General features: G+C 37.4%; 1 protein-coding gene across 1 annotated transcript; it reads left to right on the top strand.

Annotated features, from left to right (window-relative positions):
- Positions 1-14,900: 14,900 nt before the first annotated feature.
- Positions 14,901-15,851, top strand: LOC128636641 (olfactory receptor 6C74-like). The gene has a single exon (XM_053689634.1). It carries the CDS (start codon positions 14,901-14,903, stop codon positions 15,849-15,851), a length of 951 nt encoding a protein of 316 aa, XP_053545609.1.
- The last annotated feature ends 11,976 nt before the right edge of the window (positions 15,852-27,827 follow it).

A 27,827-nucleotide genomic window follows, 5' to 3' on the forward strand; every position in this document is an offset into this window, starting at 1 on the left:
AGTACACCTCTTTGAACAGTGGTCTGGGAGGCTGTGGTTGCTGCTGCACGCAATGTTGATGGTGAACAGATCAAAACACTGACAGAATCCATGGATGGCAGGCTTTTGAGTGTCCTTGCAAAGGAAGGTGGCTATATTGGTCACTGATTTGTTTTTGTTTTGTTTTTGAATGTCAGAAATGTATATTTGTGAATGTTGAGATGTTATATTGGTTTCACTGGTAAAAATAAATAATTGAAATGGGTATATATTTGTTTTTTGTTAAGTTGCCTAATAATTATGCACAGTAATAGTCACCTGCACACACAGATATCCCCCTAAAAATAGCTAAAACTAAAAACAAACTAAAAACTACTTAAAAAAATATTCAGCTTTGATATTAATGAGTTTTTTGGGTTCATTGAGAACATGGTTGTTGTTCAATAATAAAATGAATCCTCAAAAATACAACTTGCCTAATAATTCTGCACTCCCTGTATTATTTAATACAGCGTATGCATGCAGCCTAAAGCTAGGTTTATATTATTTAATACAGCGTATGCATGCAGCCTAAAGCTAGGTTTATATTATTATAATACAGCGTATGCATGCAGCCTAAAGCTAGGTTTATATTATTATAATACAACGTATGCATGCAGCCTAAAGCTAGTTCTATATTATTATAATACAGCGTATGCATGCAGCCTAAATGTAGGTTTATATTATTATAATACAGCGTATGCATGCAGCCTAAAGCTAGGTTTATATTATTTAATACAGCGTATGCATGCAGCCTAAAGCTAGGTTTATATTATTTAATACAGTGTATGCATGCAGCCTAAAGCTAGGTTTATATTATTATAATACAGCGTATGCATGCAGCCTAAAGCTAGGTTTATATTATTATAATACAGCGTATGCATGCAGCCGAAAGCTAGGTTTATATTATTATAATACAGCATATGCATGCAGCCTAAAGGTAGGTTTATATTGTTTTAATACAGCGTATGCATGCAGCCTAAAGCTAGGTTTATATTATTTAATACTGTGTATGCATGCAGCCTAAAGCTAGGTTTATATTATTATAATACAGCGTATGCATGCAGCCTAAAGCTAGGTTTATATTATTTTAATACAGCGTATGCATGCAGCCTAAAGCTAGGTTTATATTGTTTAATACAGTGTATGCATGCAGCCTAAAGCTAGGTTTATATTATTTAATACAGTGTATGCATGCAGCCTAAAGCTAGTTTTATATTATTATAATACAGCGTATGCATGCAGCCTAAAGCTAGGTTTATATTATTATAATACAGCGTATGCATGCAGCCTAAAGCTAGGTTTATATTATTTTAATACAGCGTATGCATGCAGCCTAAAGCTAGGTTTATATTATTTTATTACAGCGTATGCATGCAGCCTAAAGCTAGGTTTATATTATTTAATACAGTGTATGCATGCAGCCTAAAGCTAGGTTTATATTATTTAATACAGCGTATGCATGCAGCCTAAAGCTAGGTTTATATTATTTAATACAGTGTATGTATGCAGCCTAAAGCTAGGTTTATATTATTTAATACAGCGTATGCATGCAGCATAAAGCTAGGTTTATATTATTTTAATACAGCATATGCATGCAGCCTAAAGCTAGGTTTATATTATTATAATACAGCGTATGCATGCAGCCTAAAGCTAGGTTTATATTATTTAATACAGCGTATGCATGCAGCCTAAAGCTAGGTTTATATTATTTAATACAGCGTATGCATGCAGCCTAAAGCTAGGTTTATATTATTATAATACAGCGTATGCATGCAGCCTAAAGCTAGGTTTATATTATTATAATACAGCGTATGCATGCAGGCTAAAGCTAGGTTTATATTATTATAATACAGCGTATGCATGCAGCCTAAAGCTAGGTTTATATTATTATAATACAGCGTATGCATGCAGCCTAAAGCTAGGTTTATATTATTATAATACAGCGTATACATGCAGCCTAAAGCTAGGTTTATATTATTTTAATACAGCGTATGCATGCAGCCTAAAGCTAGGTTTATATTATTTTAATACAGCGTATGCATGCAGCCTAAAGCTAGGTTTATATTATTTAATACAGTGTATGCATGCAGCCTAAAGCTAGGTTTATATTATTATAATACAGCGTATGCATGCAGCCTAAAGCTAGGTTTATATTATTTAATACAGTGTATGCATGCAGCCTAAAGCTAGGTTTATATTATTATAACACAGCGTATGCATGCAGCCTAAAGCTAGGTTTATATTATTATAATACAGCGTATGCATGCAGCCTAAAGCTAGGTTTATATTATTTAATACAGCGTATGCATGCAGCCTAAAGCTAGGTTTATATTATTATAATACAGCGTATGCATGCAGCCTAAAGCTAGGTTTATATTATTATAATACAGCGTATGCATGCAGCCTAAAGCTAGGTTTATATTATTATAATACAGCGTATGCATGCAGGCTAAAGCTAGGTTTATATTATTATAATACAGCGTATGCATGCAGGCTAAAGCTAGGTTTATATTATTATAATACAGCGTATGCATGCAGCCTAAAGCTAGGTTTATATTATTATAATACAGCGTATGCATGCAGCCTAAAGCTAGTTTTATATTATTTTAATACAGCGTATGCATGCAGCCTAAGCTAGGTTTATATTGTTTAATACAGTGTATGCATGCAGCCTAAAGCTAGGTTTATATTATTTAATACAGTGTATGCATGCAGCCTAAAGCTAGTTTTATATTATTATAATACAGCGTATGCATGCAGCCTAAAGCTAGGTTTATATTATTATAATACAGCGTATGCATGCAGCCTAAAGATAGGTTTATATTATTTTAATACAGAGTATGCATGCAGCCTAAAGCTAGGTTTATATTATTTTATTACAGCGTATGCATGCAGCCTAAAGCTAGGTTTATATTATTTAATACAGTGTATGCATGCAGCCTAAAGCTAGGTTTATATTATTTAATACAGCGTATGCATGCAGCCTAAAGCTAGGTTTATATTATTTAATACAGTGTATGTATGCAGCCTAAAGCTAGGTTTATATTATTTAATACAGCGTATGCATGCAGCATAAAGCTAGGTTTATATTATTTTAATACAGCTTATGCATGCAGCCTAAAGCTAGTTTTATATTATTATAATACAGCGTATGCATGCAGCCTAAAGCTAGGTTTATATTATTTAATACAGCGTATGCATGCAGCCTAAAGCTAGGTTTATATTATTTAATACAGCGTATGCATGCAGCCTAAAGCTAGGTTTATATTATTATAATACAGCGTATGCATGCAGCCTAAAGCTAGGTTTATATTATTATAATACAGCGTATGCATGCAGCCTAAAGCTAGGTTTATATTATTTTAATACAGCGTATGCATGCAGCCTAAAGCTAGGTTTATATTATTATAATACAGCGTATGCATGCAGCCTAAAGCTAGGTTTATATTATTATAATACAGCGTATACATGCAGCCTAAAGCTAGGTTTATATTATTTTAATACAGCGTATGCATGCAGCCTAAAGCTAGGTTTATATTATTTAATACAGCGTATGCATGCAGCCTAAAGCTAGGTTTATATTATTTTAATACAGTGTATGCATGCAGCCTAAAGCTAGGTTTATATTATTATCATACAGCGTATGCATGCAGCCTAAAGCTAGGTTTATATAATTTAAAATACAGTGTATGCATGCAAGCCTAAAGCTAGGTTATATTATTATAACACAGCGTATGCATGCAGCCTAAAGCTAGGTTTATATTATATAATACAGCGGATGCATGCAGCCTAAAGCCTAGGTTTATATTATTAATACAGCGTATAGCATGCAGCCTTATAGCTAGGTTTATATTATTTATAATACAGCGTATGCAATGCAGCCTAAAGCTAAGGTTTAGATGTGAGTGAGTAATACAGCGTATGCATGCAGCCTAAAGCTAGGTTTATATTATTATAATACAGCGTATGCATGCAGGCTAAAGCTAGGTTTATATTATTATAATACAGCGTATGCATGCAGGCTAAAGCTAGGTTTATATTATTATAATACAGCGTATGCATGCAGCCTAAAGCTAGGTTTATATTATTATAATACAGCGTATGCATGCAGCCTAAAGCTAGGTTTATATTATTATAATACAGCGTATGCATGCAGCCTAAAGCTAGGTTTATATTATTTAATACAGCGTATGCATGCAGCCTAAAGCTAGGTTTATATTATTATAATACAGCGTATGCATGCAGCCTAAAGCTAGGTTTATATAATTATAATACAGCGTATGCATGCAGCCTAAAGCTAGGTTTATATTATTTAATACAGTGTATGCATGCAGCCTAAAGCTAGGTTTATATTATTTAATACAGCGTATGCATGCAGCCTAAAGCTAGGTTTATATTATTTAATACAGCGTATGTATGCAGCCTAAAGCTAGGTTATATTATTTAATACAGCGTATGCATGCAGCCTAAAGCTAGGTTTTATATTATTTAATACAGTGTATGCATGCAGCCTAAGCTAGGTTTATATTATGTTAATACAGCGTAATGCATGCAGCCTAAAGCGTAGGTTTATATTATTATAATACAAGCGTATGCATGCAGCCTAAAGGTAGGTTTATATTATTATAATACAGCGTATGCATGCAGCCTAAAGCTAGGTTTTATATTATTATAATACAGCGTATGCATGCAGCCTAAAGCTAGGTTTATATTATTTAAGTACAGCGTATGCATGCAGCCTAAAGCTAGGTTTATATAATATACAGCGTATGCATGCAGCCTAAAGCTAGGTTTATATTATTTAATACAGTGTATGCATGCAGCCTAAAGCTAGGTTTATATTATTAATACAGCGTATGCATGCAGCCTAAAGCTAGGTTTATATTATTATAATACAGCGTATGCATGCAGCCTAAAGGTAGGTTTATATTATTATAATACAGCGTATGCATGCAGCCTAAAGCTAGGTTTATATTATTATAATACAGCGTATGCATGCAGCCTAAAGCTAGGTTTATATTATTTTAATACAGCGTATGCATGCAGCCTAAAGCTAGGTTTATATTATTTTAATACAGCGTATGCATGCAGCCTAAAGCTAGGTTTATATTATTTTAATACAGCGTATGCATGCAGCCTAAAGCTAGGTTTATATTATTTTAATACAGCGTATGCATGCAGCCTAAAGCTAGGTTTATATTATTATAATACAGCGTATGCATGCAGCCTAAAGCTAGGTTTATATTATTATAATACAGCGTATGCATGCAGCCTAAAGGTAGGTTTATATTATTATAATACAGTGTATGCATGCAGCCTAAAGCTAGGTTTATATTATTTTAATACAGCGTATGCATGCAGGCTAAAGCTAGGTTTATATTATTTAATACAGCGTATGCATGCAGCCTAAAGCTAGGTTTATATTATTATAATACAGCATATGCATGCAGCCTAAAGCTAGGTTTATATTATTATAATACAGCGTATGCATGCAGCCTAAAGCTAGGTTTATATTATTTAATACAGCGTATGCATGCAGCCTAAAGCTAGGTTTATATTATTTTAATACAGCGTATGCATGCAGCCTAAAGCTAGGTTTATATTATTTAATACAGCGTATGCATGCAGCCTAAAGCTAGGTTTATATTATTTAATACAGCGTATGCATGCAGCCTAAAGCTAGGTTTATATTATTTAATACAGCGTATGCATGCAGCCTAAAGCTAGTTTTATATTATTATAATCCAGCGTATGCATGCAGCCTAAAGCTAGGTTTATATTATTATAATACAGCGTATGCATGCAGCCTAAAGCTAGGTTTATATTATTTTAATACAGCGTATGCATGCAGCCTAAAGCTAGGTTTATATTATTATAATACAGCGTATGCATGCAGCCTAAAGCTAGGTTTATATTATTATAATACAGCGTATGCATGCAGCCTAAAGCTAGGTTTATATTATTATAATACAGCGTATGCATGCAGCCTAAAGCTAGGTTTATATTATTATAATACAGCGTATGCATGCAGCCTAAAGCTAGTTTTATATTATTATAATACAGCGTATGCATGCAGCCTAAAGCTAGGTTTATAATATTTAATACAGCGTATGCATGCAGCCTAAAGGTAGTTTTATATTATTATAATACAGCGTATGCATGCAGCCTAAAGCTAGGTTTATATTATTTAATACAGTGTATGCATGCAGCCTAAAACTAGGTTTATATTATTATAATACAGCGTATGCATGCAGCCTAAAGCTAGGTTTATATTATTTAATACAGCGTATGCATGCAGCCTAAAGCTAGGTTTATATTATTATAATACAGCGTATGCATGCAGCCTAAAGCTAGGTTTATATTATTATAATACAGCGTATACATGCAGCCTAAAGCTAGGTTTATATTATTTAATACAGCGTATGCATGCAGCCTAAAGGTAGGTTTATATTATTATAATACAGCGTATGCATGCAGCCTAAAGCTAGGTTTATATTATTTAATACAGTGTATGCATGCAGCCTAAAGGTAGTTTTATATTATTTAATACAGCGTATGCATGCAGCCTAAAGCTAGGTTTATATTATTATAATACAGCGTATACATGCAGCCTAAAGCTAGGTTTATATTATTTAATACTGCGTATGCATGCAGCCTAAAGGTAGTTTTATATTATTTAATACAGCGTATGCATGCAGCCTAAAGCTAGGTTTATATTATTATAATACAGCGTATGCATGCAGCCTAAAGCTAGGTTTATATTATTTAATACCGCGTATGCATGCAGCCTAAAGCTAGGTTTATATTATTTTAATACAGCGTATGCATGCAGCCTAAAGCTAGGTTTATATTATTATAATACAGCGTATGCATGCAGCCTAAAGCTAGGTTTATATTATTTTAATACAGCGTATGCATGCAGCCTAAAGCTAGGTTTATATTATTATAATACAGCGTATGCATGCAGCCTAAAGCTAGGTTTATATTATTTAATACAGCGTATGCATGCAGCCTAAAGCTAGGTTTATATTATTTAATACAGCGTATGCATGCAGCCTAAAGCTATGTTTATATTATTTTAATACAGCGTATGCATGCAGCCTAAAGCTAGGTTTATATTATTTAATACAGCGTATGCATGCAGCCTAAAGCTAGGTTTATATTATTTTAATACAGCGTATGCATGCAGCCTAAAGCTAGGTTTATATTATTTAATACAGCGTATGCATGCAGCCTAAAGCTAGGTTTATATTATTTAATACAGCGTATGCATGCAGCCTAAAGCTAGGTTTATATTATTTTAATACAGCGTATGCATGCAGCCTAAAGCTAGGTTTATATTGTTTAATACAGCGTATGCATGCAGCCTAAAGGTAGTTTTATATTATTTTAATACAGCGTATGCATGCAGCCTAAAGCTAGGTTTATATTGTTTAATACAGTGTATGCATGCAGCCTAAAGCTAGGTTTATATTATTATAATACAGCGTATGCATGCAGCCTAAAGGTAGGTTTATATTATTATAATACAGCGTATGCATGCAGCCTAAAGCTAGGTTTATATTATTTAATACAGCGTATGCATGCAGCCTAAAGCTAGGTTTATATTATTTTAATACAGCGTATGCATGCAGCCTAAAGGTAGGTTTATATTATTATAATACAGCGTATGCATGCAGCCTAAAGGTAGGTTTATATTATTTTAATACAGCGTATGCATGCAGCCTAAAGCTAGGTTTATATTATTATAATACAGCGTATGCATGCAGCCTAAATCTAGGTTTATATTATTATAATACAGCGTATGCATGCAGCCTAAAGGTAGGTTTATATTATTATAATACAGCGTATACATGCAGCCTAAAGGTAGGTTTATATTATTATAATACAGCGTATGCATGCAGCCTAAAGGTAGGTTTATATTATTATAATACAGCGTATGCATGCAGCCTAAAGGTAGGTTTATATTATTATAATACAGCGTATGCATGCAGCCTAAAGCTAGGTTTATATTATTTTAATACAGCGTATGCATGCAGCCTAAAGCTAGGTTTATATTATTTAATACAGCGTATGCATGCAGCCTAAAGCTAGGTTTATATTATTTAATACAGCGTATGCATGCAGCCTAAAGCTAAGTTTATATTATTTAATACAGCGTATGCATGCAGCCTAAAGCTAGGTTTATATTATTTAATACAGTGTATGCATGCAGCCTAAAGCTAGGTTTATATTATTTAATACAGCGTATGCATGCAGCCTAAAGCTAGGTTTATATTGTTTAATACAGCGTATGCATGCAGCCTAAAGCTAGGTTTATATTATTATAATACAGCGTATGCATGCAGCCTAAAGCTAGGTTTATATTATTTAATACAGCGTATGCATGCAGCCTAAAGCTAGGTTTATAATATTTAATACAGCGTATGCATGCAGCCTAAAGCTAGGTTTATATTATTTAATACAGCGTATGCATGCAGCCTAAAGCTAGGTTTATATTATTATAATACAGCGTATGCATGCAGCCTAAAGCTAGGTTTATATTGTTTAATACAGTGTATGCATGCAGCCTAAAGCTAGGTTTATATTATTATAATACAGCGTATGCATGCAGCCTAAAGCTAGGTTTATATTATTATAATACAGCGTATGCATGCAGCCTAAAGCTAGGTTTATATTATTATAATACAGCGTATGCATGCAGCCTAAAGGTAGGTTTATATTATTATAATACAGTGTATGCATGCAGCCTAAAGCTAGGTTTATATTATTATAATACAGCGTATGCATGCAGCCTAAAGCTAGGTTTATATTATTATAATACAGCGTATGCATGCAGCCTAAAGCTAGGTTTATATTATTATAATACAGCGTATGCATGCAGCCTAAAGCTAGGTTTATATTATTATAATACAGCGTATGCATGCAGCCTAAAGCTAGGTTTATATTATTATAATACAGCGTATGCATGCAGCCTAAAGGTAGGTTTATATTATTATAATACAGCGTATGCATGCAGCCTAAAGCTAGGTTTATATTATTATAATACAGCGTATGCATGCAGCCTAAAGCTAGGTTTATATTATTATAATACAGCGTATGCATGCAGCCTAAAGGTAGGTTTATATTATTATAATACAGCGTATGCATGCAGCCTAAAGCTAGGTTTATATTATTTAATACTTGTGTATACTACATAGCCCCCTCAGAGAGATAGATACAATCAGAAGGGTAATAGTTGTTTTAAAGGGACACTAAACACAATTGTTTTCTTTTATGATTCAGATAGAGCATGTAATTTTAAGCAACTTTCTAATTTACTCCTATTATCAATTTAAATGTGGCTACATTTATCCACCATCAGCAAGTGCTACCCAGGATCTGAACCAAAAATGGGCCAGCACCTAAGCTTACATTCCTGCTTTTCAAATAAAGATAGCAAGAGAACAAAGAAAAATTGATAATAAATTAGAAAGTTGCTTAACATTGCTTGTCTATCTGAATCATAAAATAACATTTTTGGTTTTTATATCCTTTTAAGCATTAAAATATTAGTGGGAAAAGTCTGGATTTTGGAATATTAGATTTGGGATTTATACCTGAAATGATTTTTCCCATGTTTAATGTTCAATATTTTTCTTTTCCCAATACAAATCAATGTCTGAGGACGGGTGTATGCCCGAAAACATTATCATGTCTGTTATGCCGTAAAGTCGTTGTTTAAAAACCGGAGAGTGCCTTGTGTTATGGAGCTATTGCGCATATAGTTTGAGGAGCACCCTTTGAACTGTTTCATTATGTGAGTGCTGGGTCCGACCTGTGGATTATATATATATACAAATGGTACATTTAAAAGCATATATATTTTTTTCAATAAAATAATGTTTTCACTGGTTTTCAATAAACCATAAGAAGAGCAGAAGATGAGGAAATAAAACAGATGGTTTAAATAATAATAAGGACCTTCTTAAGTTCTGAATACCATTTTTCTTTTCACTTAAAGGGACATTGTACTCATATTTTTGTATTATATATATATTATTTTTTCTAAAATGAAAGCAATTCTTTTTTGCATAAAAAGGTTTAAATGTAAATTTAATCTAACAGGAAGTGTAGCTAAAAACTAGGCACAAATCAACAGGGAAAGTCACACTCTCAAACTTCTTAAAAAGTGTAAATTTTATTGGAAAAGGAATTAAAACAAGAGAAGAGCGTATCCATCTTACGCGTTTCACGCTCCAAACAAGCTCTTAATCATAGATAGCGTCACTAAAGAAAGATGTTGCTTTTACATTCATTATAAGCAGTGATTGACAAGATGGTAAATGACGACACAAGTATGCATATAAACACATGGTTAAAATCCTCAGAAAACAATCAAAATAAGTATTGTTTAAAAGCAACAATATTCAATAAATGAAAAGCGCTTATAATGCAAAATGCTTGATATAGCAAACCACATACGTACATCCCAACATCCTGAAAATAATAACAAACACAATCACTTTTTTGTAAATTTCCTTTTAAAGGACACTCACTAGAATGTTATAATGGATTAGTTATCCAATACTTAGTCTGCAATTGAAGTTGTATTTGAGAAAATCTCTTTTAAAGGGACATGAAACCCAAAATATATTTTTTCATTTTTCAGATAGAGAATACAATTTAAAAAAAGTTTACAATTTACTTCTATTATCAAATTTGCTTCATTCCCATGTTATTCTTTGTTGAATAGATATCTGGATAGGTAGCGTGCACATGCCTGAAGCACTACATGACCGGAAATAGAGCTCTTGCTAATGTATAACATTGTTGTAAAACTACTGCCATATATGCTGGAGAAACTGTGGACATAAAGGCACTCTTCTACACATATGGTGGAACTGCCAGACTATGCATCCATATTCGAAAACTATACACCAAATACTAGAAAAACTACTAAATTGTTCCATCTCCAAAACCCCATCGACCCTCCTGCTAAATGGCAGTATTTTGCTACCTTGTTAATTCCGTAGAACATTATATAGAATATTAGTCAATACAGCTAAGAAAATTATTCCCAGATACTGGAAAAAACACAACCACCACAGCCAAAAGAATGGATCAACCTAGTAACAAACACCTTGAAACTGGAGCGAATGGCATACACATATAAAGGGGAAAAGGACTTTTTTGCCCAAGTTGAATTCTACTGGGATGAGACACAAGCACACTCCCTATGCACCTAAAATTGATAGCACACACACGCTATAGCACATTTATATTCACCTCTGAAACCTCCAACAGACCATAATCCATGGGATCCATCCATCGCAAGCCTTATATCTCAGGTAGGAAACAAAGAGGTTTACGTTTACCTAAAATTAACCTTATGATATGTAATCCTCATGCGACCTCCAAAAACTCACTATGCAAGAGCATGCTATGATGGGTTCCCCTGAAACCTAAGTTAAGAACCAGCGGTCTTAAGACAGCTGCTCCTTAACTCGTCTGCCACCTCTGAGGTGACGGACAGCAATCATTCCGATTTGATACGGGCTAGCAGACAAAGGTATTCTATAGGAATACAGCAGTGGTACCAAGTCCTTCATAGGATTCTGGAAAGACAATTTCTACCTTGAGAACTGTGTATCTTGCTAAGAAGCTTACACTCATGGCTATATTACAAGTGGAGAGCTAAATAATTGCATCCGCAAACGGACAATTAATCAGCCATTACAAGCGAGCTTGTGGTAGCAATTAGCGCTTATAAGATTAACAAGAGATCAGATCTCTGGGTAATTTTATAAATGTGCCCCAAATACCCCCAAAATACAGTCTAGTGTATTTTATTAACAAATAAAGATAGCAGCATCTTTATCTGTACTATAATCGCATTAGTAATGCGTCCGTCGGCAGTTGCGGATGCATCCTCAGTTGGCAGTGTGAGGCAGGTGGATTCTTTCACCACCCTGCCATTTTCGGAATCCACTGGGATGCAGAGAAGGCAAACAGAGCATTACAACAACAAAAAAAAATGCCAGCAATAAGTATTTAAAAAAAAAAACTAACCGTCCGAAATAAGTAAAAAAAAAAAATAACCACCAGTACAAACTATTAAGAAAAAAAAAATACCCAATAAAATTATTAACCCCTAAATCCGCCAACCCCAACATAGCAAACTACCTAATATATCTATTAACCCCTAATCCGCCAACCCCCCATAACGCATTAAACCTAATTTACCAATTAGCTCCTAAACCGCCAACCCCCACAATGCAACAAAACTAGTTTAATGGCTAAGCCCCCTAACCTAACACCCCCTAAATTAACCCCTTAATTACATAAAAAAATACTACATTACATTTAAAATAAAAATAAAAAAAATTATATTACATTAAACTAAAATTACAGAAAATAAAAAAAGGCTAACACTGCAAAAAATAATAAACAACACTATCCAAAATAAAAAAATTAAACCTAATCCCTATGAAAATAAAAAAGCCACCCCCCCCAAAAAAAACCCCAATCTAAGAATAAACTACCAATAGCCCTTAAAAGGGCTTTTTGTAGGGCATTGCCCTAAAGAAATCAGCTCTTTTACATTAAAAATAAAGTCCCCCCTAACAGTAAAATCCCCCACCCACCAACCCCCCCCTCCCAAAAAAAAACAAAAACTAACACTGGAGCCTCAAATAGGTACTCACAGCTTTGGAAGTCCATGCAGGTCCATCATCTTCATCCACAGCGAATGCGGCGAGGAGCGGAGGTCCGGATCGGTCTTCCCAGATGTTGCGGTCTTCCCAGATGTGTGTGGAGCAAAGACGGCGCGGAGCGGATGTCCGGAGCTGTCTTCCCAGATGTGGCGATCCTCGGCGGTGGTCATCGGCGGCGGTGGTCCTCGGTAAAGGTGTGGAGGTTCCTCTTCATGCGATCGTCTGCCGCACACTGAAAATTGAATTCAAGGTACCCCATATTTATTGGGGTACCTTGCATTCCTACTGGCTGTAAATTTTCAAAATCAGCCAATAGGATGAGAGCTACTGAAATCGTATTGGCTGATTTGAACAGTCAATAGGATTTCAGTAGCTTTAATCTTATTGGCTGTTTTAAAACAATTCAGGCAATAGGAATGCAAGGTACCCCAAATTGATTGCAGTACCTTGCATTCAATATTCAGTATACAACGGACATCGGATGAAGAGGAGCCTCCATGCTGCCGAGGACCACCGCCGCCGCCGCCACAGATAACCACCGCCGAGGATCGCCATATCTAGGAAGACTGCTCCGGACCTCCGCGCCGCCTTCGCTGTGGATGAAGATGATTGACCTGCCTGGAAGAAGACCTTCTCCGGTGGACTTCTGAAACCGTGAGTACCTATTTGGGGCTTTAGTGTTAGTTGTTTTTTTTTTTGGGTGTTTTTTTTTTTTTTTTAGATTAGAGTTTATTGGGCAGTTTGCAAAAGAGCTAAATGCCCTTTTAAGGGTAGTGAAAAAGAGCTGAATGCCCTTTTAAGGGCAATGCCCATACAAATGCTCCTTTAGGGGCAATGGGTAGTTTTGGTTTATTAGTGTTAGTTTTTTTATTTTATTTTAGGGGGTTTAGTGGGTGGAGGGGTTTACTGTTAGGGGGAACTTTGTTTATTTTTTATGTAAAAGAGCTGATTTCTTTAGGGCAATGCCCTACAAAAAGCCCTTTTAAGGGATATTGGTAGTTTAGTCTTAGATTAGGAAGTGTTTTTATTTTGGGGGGCTTTTCTATTTTCATAGGGATTAAGTTTATTTTTTTATTTTGGATAGTGTTGTTTATTTTTTTCTATATGTTTACTTTTTTTATTTTTTGTAGCTTGGTGGGTTACATTTTTAACAAATAGACTGCCCTCTGGGCAGGCTTATCAACTAGTTTTTTTAATAAAATTACTGCACTAAGCAGTATTTTGGGGTTAAAGTTGGCAGGTGTGGGGTGTTAGAAAGAAATGGCACTGAAAAGTGCCTTTACAAGGCGTTCTATGGGAACTGTGTGTTCCCTGTAAATATATGTTTTTTCTTATATACATACTGTAAATATTTATGTATTAACACATAAATATAAATGTATGTAATCATATACATATATATTTAAAATTGATGCCATCGCTGCGCTACTTACCTCCTTCGCTGCCTTGAAGTTCTGATGCTGTCTCTGATGGTATAAGAAGGAGCCTCCCATAGGAGCCTATGGAAGCACGCTCTCATGAGTGCAATGCTTCCCAGCAATGCGAACTCGAGGTCGCATTCCTTTTGCTGGGAACTTGTAATACTAGTACACATTAGCGTACGCTGGTATTACAAACTGGAGTGCTAATATCGCTTTCTTGAAATCTGGCCCTTAATTTCTACATGGAAGGGACAGACACATAGATTAGAGTATAGTGCTCAAATAGGTACAAATATCCTATTGAAATACAAATGAATTAAAGTAGGCACTCAAATTCATATTGAAAATATACAGCCAAATGGAAATGTAACTTATACAGTTAAATTCTTATTTCAAGTACGCAGGAAAAAGCAAATTTAAAGGGATATGGAAAAAAAATATTTTGCGTATAATTTAAAAAGTTTCCAATTTACATTTTTATAACATTTGTATTCCAATAGCTTATTAACACTTTACTAAGTTATTTTTGCTAGATAATTAAAACAAATAAATAAACCTTTATTTACAGAGTCCCTGCATGGGATTTTAAATGATATTTTATTACGTTTATTTGGACTTTATTTTCCTGTCATTTCAGGTAACAAAATGACATGTAGCCGTTATCATAATTACAGGGAACATAGTCATCCAACTATTGTCGTATTGTAGTTTCTTATAATATTTTGACTTTCTTTAATTCAGGATTCTAAATGTATTTAATAATATGGAAAATACAAACCATACAATGGTTATATATTTCATAATTAAAGGGATCTCAGACATCCCCGAGCTGCAAATTCCAATTTTCCTTTTGGTTCTCCTCATTTTTGTCATCACTATTGGAGGTAATGTCACAATTTTCCTGCTTGTCTGCCTGGACCCCCAACTACACACCCCCATGTACTTTTTCCTGGGAAACCTGTCTATTATAGACATATCTTCTATCAGCCTTACTCTGCATAAGATCCTTGTTGCATTTGCTACAGGAGATAAAACCATTGGTTTTCTTAACTGCGTCATACAAATGTATATTTTTTCATGCTTGGGATCCAATGAACTTTTGATATTGACTGCTATGAGCTATGACCGATATGTCGCCATTTGTAAACCCTTACATTATCACATGGTCATGAGCCCCAAAGTCTGCGTTTTGTTGGCATCAGCCTGCTGGGTCATTGGTTTTGGAGAACTTCTGCCTTATATTATATTGGTATCACATTTCTCCTGCTACACGTCCAACATCATCAACCATTTCTTCTGTGACTTGGTACCTCTTGTGAAGTTGTCTTGCAGTGACACCAGGGTCTTCCAGTTAGTAATGATCACAGAGGGATTAGTACTTATTGGCTTGGCTCCATTTCTTCTCACCTTTATCTCTTACGTTTTTATTATTGTTAGTATCATGAAGATCCGTTGCAATGTTGGGAGACGTAAAGCCTTTTACACTTGCTCTTCACACCTCACGGTAGTTAGCCTTCTGTACCTTACCCTCTTTTGGCAATACCAGAGGCCAACTTCAACAGACGCTTTGGCATCCAATAAACTTTTCTCTCTTTTTAACACAGCTGCGGTCCCTATGTTAAATCCGTTAATTTACAGTTTGAAAAATAAAGATGTGAAGTCAGCTCTAAGACGGAGGCGGAAATTCTTTGAGATGTTGTTTGAAATAAAATAAAAAAGTCCACATAAAATAAATAACTATTCATAGGTAAAAAATAAATAAAAAAAATAGCTTCCCAAATAGAGAAAAATATCACCAATAAAATGTATATTGTAGCATATACTGCTAAAAATAAATTGCTCTTCTTTTTTTATTTTTTAAGTATTTTTTATTTATTTTCAAACATAGCTCAAAACAAGACATAACGTAAGCAGGTGTTACATGATTTGTGTTTGAGTACAAAAGGTATAAATATAACCAATTATTACAGTACGCAGAAATACAAATATATTAATCGCTGTACAAAAAAAGTTGCTATTGGAAAAGCCAAAATAATAAAAAATGTAACCACACAAACAAAAAAAAGAGCTAATTAATAATATAAAAACAGCACACACTATTAATAATAGTAATATGTTTATATGGATATTGATTCACATACAAGAAAAATCACAATAAAAGAACAACAAACAATACAAAAAATACTTCCACTAGTACAATTAATGACACCTGAGAAAGAGGTGTGGCCTTAAAACGCACACACAGAGTTTAGCTGGACTTTACTATTGGCAAATGCTGCTACCACATTCATTTGACTAGCAAATTATTTTTATATTAGTCTTTTATTAATTTACTGTAATTTTAATTGTATGTGAATCTATTTCTATATAAAGATTTGTTAATTATTAATAGTGAGTGCTGCTTTTATATTATTAATTACTTTATCACTATTTATATGTGTGCAGTTATACTTTTCTTCTTGCAAGGTGTTCAACGTACCATGATCACCTGACTATGCAGACAAAACTCATATCTTTTTTTAAGAGAGGGACTTGTCTACTATAAAATAAACTTTATTAGGCGTCTCTAGACATAACAGATTGTTTTATTGTGAATATAATGTAATTGCCCCAAGCAAATCCTGATATTTTGTTATCTTTATTTCTAAACAATCTGTTGTTTCTTACTACACCAAGACCACCACCGCAATCAGCACTTCCATGAAGCCTGAGATTGCCACACACTAGGTCACCAACGATCCCCCAGCCTGCAGTGAGGGGGGATAACCGAAACAGTGTTTGATCGGCGATCCCCCTGCATGACGAGAAGGGCTTGTCATGCGCCTACAGGTAGTAACGTACATGATGAGAACGCCTTGTCATGAGCATCGTAGGGGTTAAGGGACACTTATATCAAAATTAAACTTTCATGATTCAGATAGAGCACCCAATTTATTAAAACAAAACTTACTTTACTCCCATTATCAAATTGTACACAGACTTTTTAAATGCACACTTTCTAAGGCACCAGCTGCTACTGAGCATGTGCAAGAGTTCACTGTATATTATACTAGATTGTGATTGGATGATGGCTGTCACATGATACAGGGAAATGGAATACATGTTTGAAATTTTTTAGAAAAAAATCTACTGCTAATTTGAAATTCAGAGTGTGTTATAACATTGTCTGTTTATTATGCATATGTTGATTATATGATGGTCGTATGAAGTGATGGGCAAGAGGGAGGAATATAATGTGGATTTCACCCACTTTGATTAAAGTGGCAGCTCACTGGTGTACTGGTTGGTTATTATAATGGTAAATTAAAGGAATAGGAAAGTCAATATTAAACGTGCATGATTCAGATAGAGAATGACATTTTAAGATGATTTTAAATTCACTTCTATTTCCAAATGAACTTTGTTCTCTTGGTATCCATTGTTAAAAAAGAAAATGTACATACCCTACAATAGTGGGAGCTAGTTGGTGATTGGTGCCTGCACACATTTGTCTCTTGTGATTGCCTGACTAAATAGGTTCAGCTAGCTCTAAGTAGTGTACTGCTGCTCCTTCAGCAAATAATACCAAGAGAATGAAGCAAATCTGATATTAGAAGTAAGTTGGAAAGTTTTTTAAAGGTTCTTTAAGGTCCTTGACAAGACACATTGGGCTCTATACAGAACAGGACCAGAATTTGCAAAAAGGGGGGCTCTTCTTTCCAGTGTGGGACTGATGTTCCTGTCTGTCATTGTTAGACTCCTCTTTCAGGTGAGGGACTAAAGTCCCTGTCATTGTTAGACTCCTCTTTCAGGTGAGGGACAAATGCCCAAGTGACCACCATGGCAATAACATTTATCTGGATACATAATCATATGGAACAGGGGGTGTAGTAGTCCTTACTTGTTCCCTCCAAAATATTGAGAAGGACATGAAGAGGAAAGCCCTTCATGTGACCCTCCAGATTACAGGTGATTCTCACATGGAACTTTTCAAATAGGCATCCCTGCTTCAGTCCCCAGCTTCCTGGTCCAGTTTGTGGAGCAGCACAGGTTTAACTTTGTGTTCCCAAATTATAATACCGGTACCTCTCTTATAGTAATCTCAAATATCTTATCTATTTTTAGTGGCTCTGCCAACGTTTAAAAAGCCCTGATTGCCATCTTAATGTAGAATTATGGTCTTAAAAGGACACTTATAAACTAGATTTGTAATTGCATAAATGTTTTGTAGATGATCCATTTATATAACCTATACAGGTTTTTTTTTTTTATTTTTTATTTTTTTTTTTTAAGTATAGTTTTGCTTATTTTTAAATAACATTGCACTGATTTTCAGACTCCTAACCAAGCCCCAAAGTTTTAGGAGAATACTAAAGTATACCTATTCTAGCTTGCTACTGTTTGTGTAAAGAGTCTTTTCATATGCAAAGGAAGGGGGAGGGGGGTGTCTGCTTTTTTTTGCTATAGAACCACTTGCAGTGAGTGGTACAGCTATCCTTTTCAATAGTGCTAAACTGGGAGCTTCTAAATACGTTTTTAAACGGTTTTATACTGGATTTTTAGATCAGTATCTGTGCATCTTATTCCTTATAGTAGTGTCTATTATATGCAGTTAAATAAAAATTGGTGTATACTGTCCCTTTAATACCTATTATTTAAAAGACAGGACTCCTGCCATGGAATAATTAAATTTCATGATTTTATGACTGTCACCAGGGGTCAACTGTAAGCCAGGTGGCTTTTTCTTTTAGGTGTTAGGGCTTATGAAACCTCTGAACACATGCACTTTTTTACGCTTCATCAAGTAAGTTTGATTTTGATTAGCATTAGGTATAGGAGTATTGTAACATTGTCAAAATGAGTTGTTAATGTCATGCGTTTCTAGAAAGGTTTGTGTAGTTTTATCATATATCTTATAATGTTTAGTTAGATATTTTATTAATTACCTTCTGCATTACATGCAAGAGTACTAAAAATTTACAGTAAAAAATTAAATTGTATTTTTTTGGAACATGTGTAAATGATTACATTCAAAAACACGTTTTTAAAAAATGTGCTTCAAAACACATCAGTATCTCTGCTAATTAATCAAGAAGAGTTGAACCCCACTAATGTTTATTCGAGAGACATAATCCAAGAATATTAGGTGGATAATTACTTCAATAATATAAGGATTAGAAGAATTCAGTTATATCAGGGACCTTTAACAATAAGATTAAAATTACTAAAAAAAAAAAAGAAAATGTTAGGTTGAGTAGAAATCTTCAGAAACAACAATTACATATATTTTAAAGCAATACTTTATTCACCAAAAAGAATTTAAAAAAGCACGAGTAACTATAAAATATGGAGAAAAGGTTGCACATATGTTTTGACCAAAATAAAAAATAATTTATGAATATAATTATTAACTTATTAATTTATTAATATAATTAATCATTTGAATACAAACTCTTCTATTAAAGTTGAACTTATATAGCAATCTTAAAATTATTAGAGGGACCCTACCTGCTAATAATAAATACTGGATGTATTATCTAGGTATATACACAGTAATAACAACATATGGTTATTTTTATGAAGAAACTTCCAACTCAAAAGAATGACGTTCACCCTCCTGTCTGATGAGTCGAGATAAATGCAGTCAGTAAAGTTTGTATAGTGAGATGAACAAAATGGCAGGTTCTATCTAATAAAAGGGTAATAGAAATTTCTCACAGGGAACATAGTTAGTGTAGGGCAATCATCAGAGCCTAACAGTAAATGTCAGCTTCAGATCCCATCATGCAGTGCTTTAGCTGGGTGGGGAAAAATATAAACAATAGATGTTGAAATTCTTAATAGCCCCTCTCATGCACCTCATGAGTTAGCTGGGGCAGAGGTACAAACATTCAATTTCACTGTTTAGTTGCACTGCTCTAAACCACTGCCCACTAAGCAAAAAGTTCACTCTACAAACATGACAGCAAGAGAAGAGCCGCACGGCATCCAATTACCCCTGTCTAAAGCTCTAGAGCCATCAATATAGCAAACACTGATATGGACAAGCAGGGAGGGTCAACTGGAACAAGAAAACTGCCTAGATCACAGTAAGGACTATGTCACTGTAGAGATATTTAAAATAGGAGCAGTGGTACATGGCAGTTAAGACTGGGGTGAACCTGGGTGGTAGCCTGGCTCACTACTACTGAACTAAGGGAGGAAAAAATTTGTCTCTCATAAATGTTACCTTTGTATATTAACTTCTTTGTGACGTTAGGTATAGAACATCCTAATGTGTGCTCCTGCTCCTCTCCCTATTGAAAAATCCGGTGGATACGACTGGGTGAGTGACCTAGCAACCCAGGCGGTGCCCCAGGAGCCAAGCAGCGCCACTGTAGTCACGTGATCGCAGTGACGAGCATGTGATATCCGGTCTGCAATGTTGTTTACGTTCCTGAGTTGGACAATTGCCTCCGTCCTGGTGGGGTTGTACCGTAGCCTATGTTTAAAGCTCTGCCAAATCTGTTGGTGCTCTACAAATAAATGATAATAATAATACCAGTAACACATAGAACATTGAATTAACCCTTTTTGCGCAAGCAATGGAACAATCCTTTTATCACCTTAGTGGCCATAACACATAGGGAAGTGGGCTGCATTTATGAAGCTCCGATGCGAACTTCAGAACCCTTTTGGCTGCAGGTTTGCACAATTGACCCTGCAGCCAAGAGTCATCAGATTGTTGCTTCTTAACACAGTCCGCCATTTTTTATGTCACATATACCAATACCCCGGTGAGCAGGGGGCTAGAAGCGATGCTGGGCAGACAGGGGCGAAGATGTATTACTTACAACAATGTTTTTTTATTTCATGAGTACCAGTAGTCTAATAGTCTGTCACTTTCTGTGCTACAGCACAAAGCTTTTGTTTTTCTGTGCTCACTTCCAGCCTTCTGCTTCATTTATTTAGAAATATGGCCACTGCCGGAAAGAAGTGACACCAAGCACGCACAAAAATGCACCTAAGCAGTAATAATTTCATCACATGTTACAGCAAAATAATATGCAGTTGTTGTCACATGTGTGGGAAACGCTTCCCCATACACATTGTTGCAGCAAAGAAATCAGGCGTGTGACTTTTAACACATTAGACGGCTGTTTTGTCTGGAATTGCTACTAAAAAATCATGTAGCAGTTTCTTAGGGCCCGATTATCTAAAGATCTCTGCTATGGTGAGATTATCTAAAGCTCTCTGCTATGGTGAGATTATCTAAAGCTCTCTGCTATGGTGAGATTATCTAAAGATCTCTGCTATGGTGAGATTATCTAAAGCTCTCTGCTATGGTGAGATTATCTAAAGATCTCTGCTATGGTGAGATTATCTAAAGCTCTCTGCTATGGTAAAATTACATAAAGCTCTCTGCTATGGTGAGATTATCTGAAGCTCTCTGCTATGGTGAGATTATCTGAAGTTTTCTGCTATAGTGAGATTATCTAAAACTCTCTGCTATGGTGAGATTATCTAAAGCTATCTGCTATGGTGAGATTATCTAAAGATCTCTGCTATGGTGAGATTATCTAAAGATCTCTGCTATGGTGAGATTATCTAAAGCTCTCTGCTATGGTAAAATTATATAAAGCTCTCTGCTATGGTGAGATTATCTGAAGCTCTCTGCTATGGTGAGATTATCTAAAGATATCTGACATGGTGAGATTATCTGAAGCTCTCTGCTATAGTGAGATTATCTAAAACTCTCTGCTATGGTGAGATTATCTAAAGCTATCTGCCCTGCTGTATTGTTCTGACTTCCTGCTCCAACCCTTCCCCCCTCCCAGCTCTATATACTTGCATTCTCTGCTGTTCTGCTCAGTCCCTTCTGGGACTCCCTGACCTGCTGTATTGTTCTGACTTCCTGCTCCAACCCTTCCCCTCTCTCAGTTCTATATACTTGCAGTTGCTGTGCGACTGTGCAGCGGACGCACGCAGCGGGTTTGCCGATGGCGTGCCGAAGGTGCGCCAAAGGTAAGCCCGTCAGCGCCTTTCCACACCTGGACTGCACCCAGTGCCACGAACCATGACCTCCGCACCTGCCACCGCTATAACACCAGCACCCTTCACTCTCTCAACATCGGTAAATCATCAGCATGCCACCTCGCATCCCGACGAACACCAGAGGGCCATTTACCTGCCGCAACTGCTCTTTCACTGCCCTCCCGACCACAAACCTACCAAACATCCCTCACTCAAACAGCCGCGAGAACCTCAACTGCATCCTCCTCAACACCCGCTCCATCCACAAGCACACCATCGAAATCTGGAACCTGCTCCATTCCACCTCCCCAGACGTCGCCTTCCTCACCGAAACCTGGCTCAACCCCACATCAGCGCCAGACATCGCCATCGCCATCGCCATCCCCGATGGCTATAAAATCTCCCACAAAGACCACAGCAACCGACCTGGAGGAGGCATTGCCATCATCCACAAACACTCCATCCAAGTCACAACCACCTCCGATGATCACTCACCAGACTGGGAACATCTACACTTCAAAATCAAGGTTAACCGCAACACCACCCACCCTCATCTACAGACCTCCAGGACCGCGTCCTGCCTTCTGTGACTCCATCAACGACCACCTTGCACCCCACGCCCTCGCCTCAAAGGACTACATCCTACTCGGCGACCTCAACTTCCATCTAGACAACCACAATGACCACAACACCACAAACCTCCTGGAAAACCTTGGAACCATTGGACAGAAGCAACTTGTAAACGCCCCAACCCACATAGCCGGACACACCCTCGACCTGATCTTCTCTGCAGGCAACCACATCTCAGTCAACCACATAACCGAACTCCACTGGACTGACCATCACTGTATACTCTTCTCCTTCAACAAACCCACCACGCACCTCCGGTATCACCACCCGCCCCGCAGAAACTGGAACAACATCACCCAAGAACAACTGCACTCCACCCTGATCAAGGCCCCCCAGTGACCTCCACTGATGCAAACTCCTCCATCCGCCACCTACATTGCTGGATCACAGACTGCGCAAATACCCTCGCCCCCCCAAGAAACTATCCAGCCGCCACTCCACCAACAAGGCCAGCTGGTTCACCCCCACCCTCCAGGACTCCAAACGCCACTGCAGATGATTAGAGAGAACGTGGAGATCCAGCAAGTCCCCCTCGGACAAATCCACCTACAAAGAAGCCGTCACCACCCACCACCACCTCATCAAAACCATAAAGAAAACCGCTATCCTAGACAGAATCCACGCCAAAACCCACAACAGCAAGGAGCTGTTCACAGTCATCAAGGAATTCTCCAAATCCAACAGTGATACTAACGACATCCCACCCTCCCAGGACCTCTGCGACAACATCGCTACTTACTTCCACCGCAAGATCATCAACATCTATGACAGCCTTGAGCTCCAGAACTCACCACTCACCGCCGAAACACCCACCACCACCTCACCCAAACCCACCACCGTCTACGGACTACCTGGAGCCCCCTCACCACGGAGGACATACTCAGAATCATGAAATGTATCCACTCCGGAACACCCTCAGACCCATACCCACACCACATATTCAACAAAGTGGGTTTAACCCTTGCCCACGAATTCTGCCTCACCATAAACTGCTCCATCAATACTGGCACCTTTCCAGAAGACTGGAAGCATGCAGAGCTGAAACCCCTGCTGAAGAAACCCACAGCTGACCCCATAGATATTAAAAACTACCACCCCATCTCTCTACTCCCCTTTCCAGCCAAAGTAATCGAGAAGGCCATCAACGCACAACTTGTTGACCACATCGAGACCAACCACATCTTGGACCCCTCCCAATCTGGTTTCAGGAGCAATCACAGCACCGAGACCGCACTCCTCGCCGCCACAGACGACATCCGCGCCCTGCTCGACCAAGGAGAGACTGCCGCCCTCATCCTTCTAGACCTCTCAGCCGCATGCGACACTGTAGCCCACAGCACCCTCCTTACGTGCATACACAATGCTGGCATCCGCAATAAGGCCCTGGAATGGATCACCTCCTTCCTCAGCGGCAGAACCCAGAAAGTCAGACTCCCACCCTTCTTCTCCAATCCCACAGCAATCAGCTGCGGCGTACCCCAAGGCTCTTCTCTTAGCCCCACCCTCTTCAACATCTACATGGCCCCCCTCGCCACCATCATCTGACAACACAACCTCAACATTGTCTCCTATGCCGATGACACCCAGTTAATCATCTCACTCACCCGAGACCCTGCCACCACCAAGAAAAATGTCCACGAAGGATGGATGAACAACAACCGTCTCAAACTCAACACTGACAAGACCGAAATCCTCCTCCTCGGACCTACCAAATCTGCATGGGATGACTCCTGGTGGCCCAGAGCCCTCGGACACCCTCCAACTCCAACACACCATGCACGAAATCTAGGTATCATACTCGACTCATCACTTTCCATGGACCGCCAAGTCAGCGCCATCTCTTCGACTTGTCTTCACATACTCCACCTACTGTGAAATATCTTCAAGTGGATCCCCACCGAAACTAGAAAATCTGTCACCCACGTCCTCGTCAGTAGTCGACTGGACTACGGCAATGCACTTTACGTCTGGTCCACCATCAAGCTCCAGAAACGAGTCCAACGCATCCAGAACACCTCGGCCAGACTCATCCTCAACATCCCTCACCAAAACCACATCACCGAACACCTAAGGAACCTACACTGGCTCCCCGTCAACAAGAGAATCACCTTCAAGTTCCTAACCCATGCATTCAAGGCCCTCCACAACATCGGTCCTGAATACATCAACCACCGTGTCAATTTCTATACCCCCTCCATACAACTCCGCTCTGCCGACCAAGCACTCGCAGTCATCCCCCGCATCAAGAAAAAAATCAGCTGGAGGAAAATCCTTCTCCTATATGGCAGCAAGGTCATGGAACTCCCTCCTGCTGCACCTCAGACAATCTACCTCCCTTACAAACTTCAGAAAGGACCTTGAGACCCTCACGGGTGATTAGTTTGCGCTTTACAAGTACCCAATAGAATAGAATGGTGAGATTATCCGAAACTCTCTGCTATGGTGAGATTATCTGAAGCTCTGTGCTATGGTGAGATTATCTAAAGATATATGCAATGGTGAGATTATCTGAAGCTCTCTGCTATGGTGAGATTATCTAAAACTCTCTGCTATGGTGAGAATATCTAAAGCTCTGTGCTATGGTGAGATTATCTGAAGCTCTCTGCTATGGTGAGATTATCTGAAGCTCTCTGATATGGTCAGATTATATGAAGCTCTCTGCTATGGTGAGATTATCCAAAGCTCTCTGCCATGGTGAGATTATCTGAAGCTCTCTGCTATAGTGAGATTATCTAAAACTCTCTGCTATGGTGAGATTATCCAAAGCTCTCTGATATGGTGATATTATCTAAAACTCTCTGCTATGGTGAAATTATCTGAAGCTCACTGCTATGGTGATATTATCTGAAGATCTCTGCTATGGTGAGATTATCTAAAACTCTCTGCTATGGTGAGATTATCTGAAACTCTCTGCTATGGTGAGATTATCTGAAGCTCTCTGCTATGGTGAGATTACATAAAGTTATCTGCTATGGTGAGATTATCTGAAGCTCTCTGCTATGGTGAGATCATCTAAAGATCTCTGCAATGGTGAGATTATCTGAAGCTCTCTGCTATGATGAGATTATCTAAAAATCTCTGCCATGGTGAGATTATCTGAAGCTCTCTGCTATGGTGAGATTACCTAAAGATCCCAGCTATGGTGAGATTTTCTGAAGCTCTCTGCTATGGTAAGATTATCTGAAGCTCTCTGCTATGGTGAGATTACATAAAGTTATCTGCTATGGTGAGATTTTCTGAAGCTCTCTGCTATGGTAAGATTATCTGAAGCTCTCTGCTATGGTGAGATTACATAAAGATATCTGCTATGGTGAGATTATCTGAAGCTCTCTGCTATGGTGAGATTACATAAAGTTATCTGCTATGGTGAGATTATCTGAAGCTCTCTGCTATGGTGAGATTACATAAAGTTATCTGCTATGGTGAGATTATCTGAAGCTCTCTGCTATGGTGATTATGGTGAGATTACATAAAGTTATCTGCTATGGTGAGATTATCTGAAGCTCTCTGCTATGGTGATTATGGTGAGATTACATAAAGTTATCTGCTATGGTGAGATTATCTGAAGCTCTCTGCGATGGTGAGATTACCTAAAGATCCCAGCTATGGTGAGATTTTCTGAAGCTCTCTGCTATGGTAAGATTATCTGAAGCTCTCTGCTATGGTGAGATTACCTAAAGATCCCAGCTATGGTGAGATTTTCTGAAGCTCTCTGCTATGGTAAGATTATCTGAAGCTCTCTGCTATGGTGAGATTACATAAAGATATCTGCTATGGTGAGATTATCTGAAGCTCTCTGCTATGGTGAGATTACATAAAGTTATCTGCTATGGTGAGATTATCTGAAGCTCTCTGCTATGGTGAGATTACATAAAGTTATCTGCTATGGTGAGATTATCTGAAGCTCTCTGCTATGGTGATTATGGTGAGATTACATAAAGTTATCTGCTATGGTGAGATTATCTGAAGCTCTCTGCTATGGTGATTATGGTGAGATTACATAAAGTTATCTGCTATGGTGAGATTATCTAAAGCTTTCTGCTATGGTGAGATTATCTAAAGATCTCTGCAATGGTGAGATTATCTGAAGCTCTGCTATGGTGAGATTACCTAAAGCTCTCTGCTATGGTGAGATTACCTAAAGCTCTCTGCTTTGGTGAGATTATCTGAAGCTCTCTGCTATGGTGAGATTATCTAAAGCTCTCTGCTATGGTGATATTATCTGAATCTCTCTGCTAAGGTGTCTTATCTAAAGCTCTCTGCTATGGTGAGATTATCTAAAGTTCTCTGCTATGGTGAGATTATCTAAGGCTCTCTACTATGGTTAGAATATCTGAAGCTCTCTGCTATGGTGAGATTATCTAAAGTTCTCTGCTATGGTGAGATTATCTAAGGCTCTCTACTATGGTTAGAATATCTGAAGCTCTCTGCTATGGTGAGATTATCTAAAGCTCTCTGCTATGGTGAGATTATTTAAGAGGTCTCATCAGTACTGTGAGGTCACTCAAAAAATATATCTTCAATCTGATTGGAGCAGTATTTGTTTGTTAGTATTGGCATTTTTCTTGATTACTCGTTATGTTGTATCACTCAGTATATTATTATATATTGTACTCTGTTGCCATGATGTTTCTTTATATCTGTAGGTAAGCGGGTTCTCACAATGGGGGGTAGTTTTTGCTCTATGTATAGTATTCTTTCTAGTATAACTGTTCTAGTTAGTTTGAAGAAAACTTGAATTGTATTCACTGCAAGTCTTGTGAGTGTGGAGGTTATTTGTGGGTATTACATGTTGTTCCTGACATCCTGGCAGTTGACTTCTATGTCATGAGAGTATGAATCCTTTTGAGCAAGTCTTGGCTTAATAACCTCTTGATCAACAAGTGAAAAACATTACGCTGGGGAAGACTCTGAAATGTAGTTAAATTGGAAGCTACCAATACACTCCGACTCATTCTACTCAATGGTGGAAATGCTTCATCCTTTTAGCAGATATTATTTCCTTACATGTGTCCTATGGTATTGAAACAAATATACCATTGGAGTCCCTATTTCCTTATTTTGTCTT

The sequence above is a fragment of the Bombina bombina genome, chromosome 7 (assembly GCF_027579735.1).
Source record: "Bombina bombina isolate aBomBom1 chromosome 7, aBomBom1.pri, whole genome shotgun sequence".
Classification (NCBI taxonomy): Eukaryota; Metazoa; Chordata; class Amphibia; order Anura; family Bombinatoridae; genus Bombina; species Bombina bombina.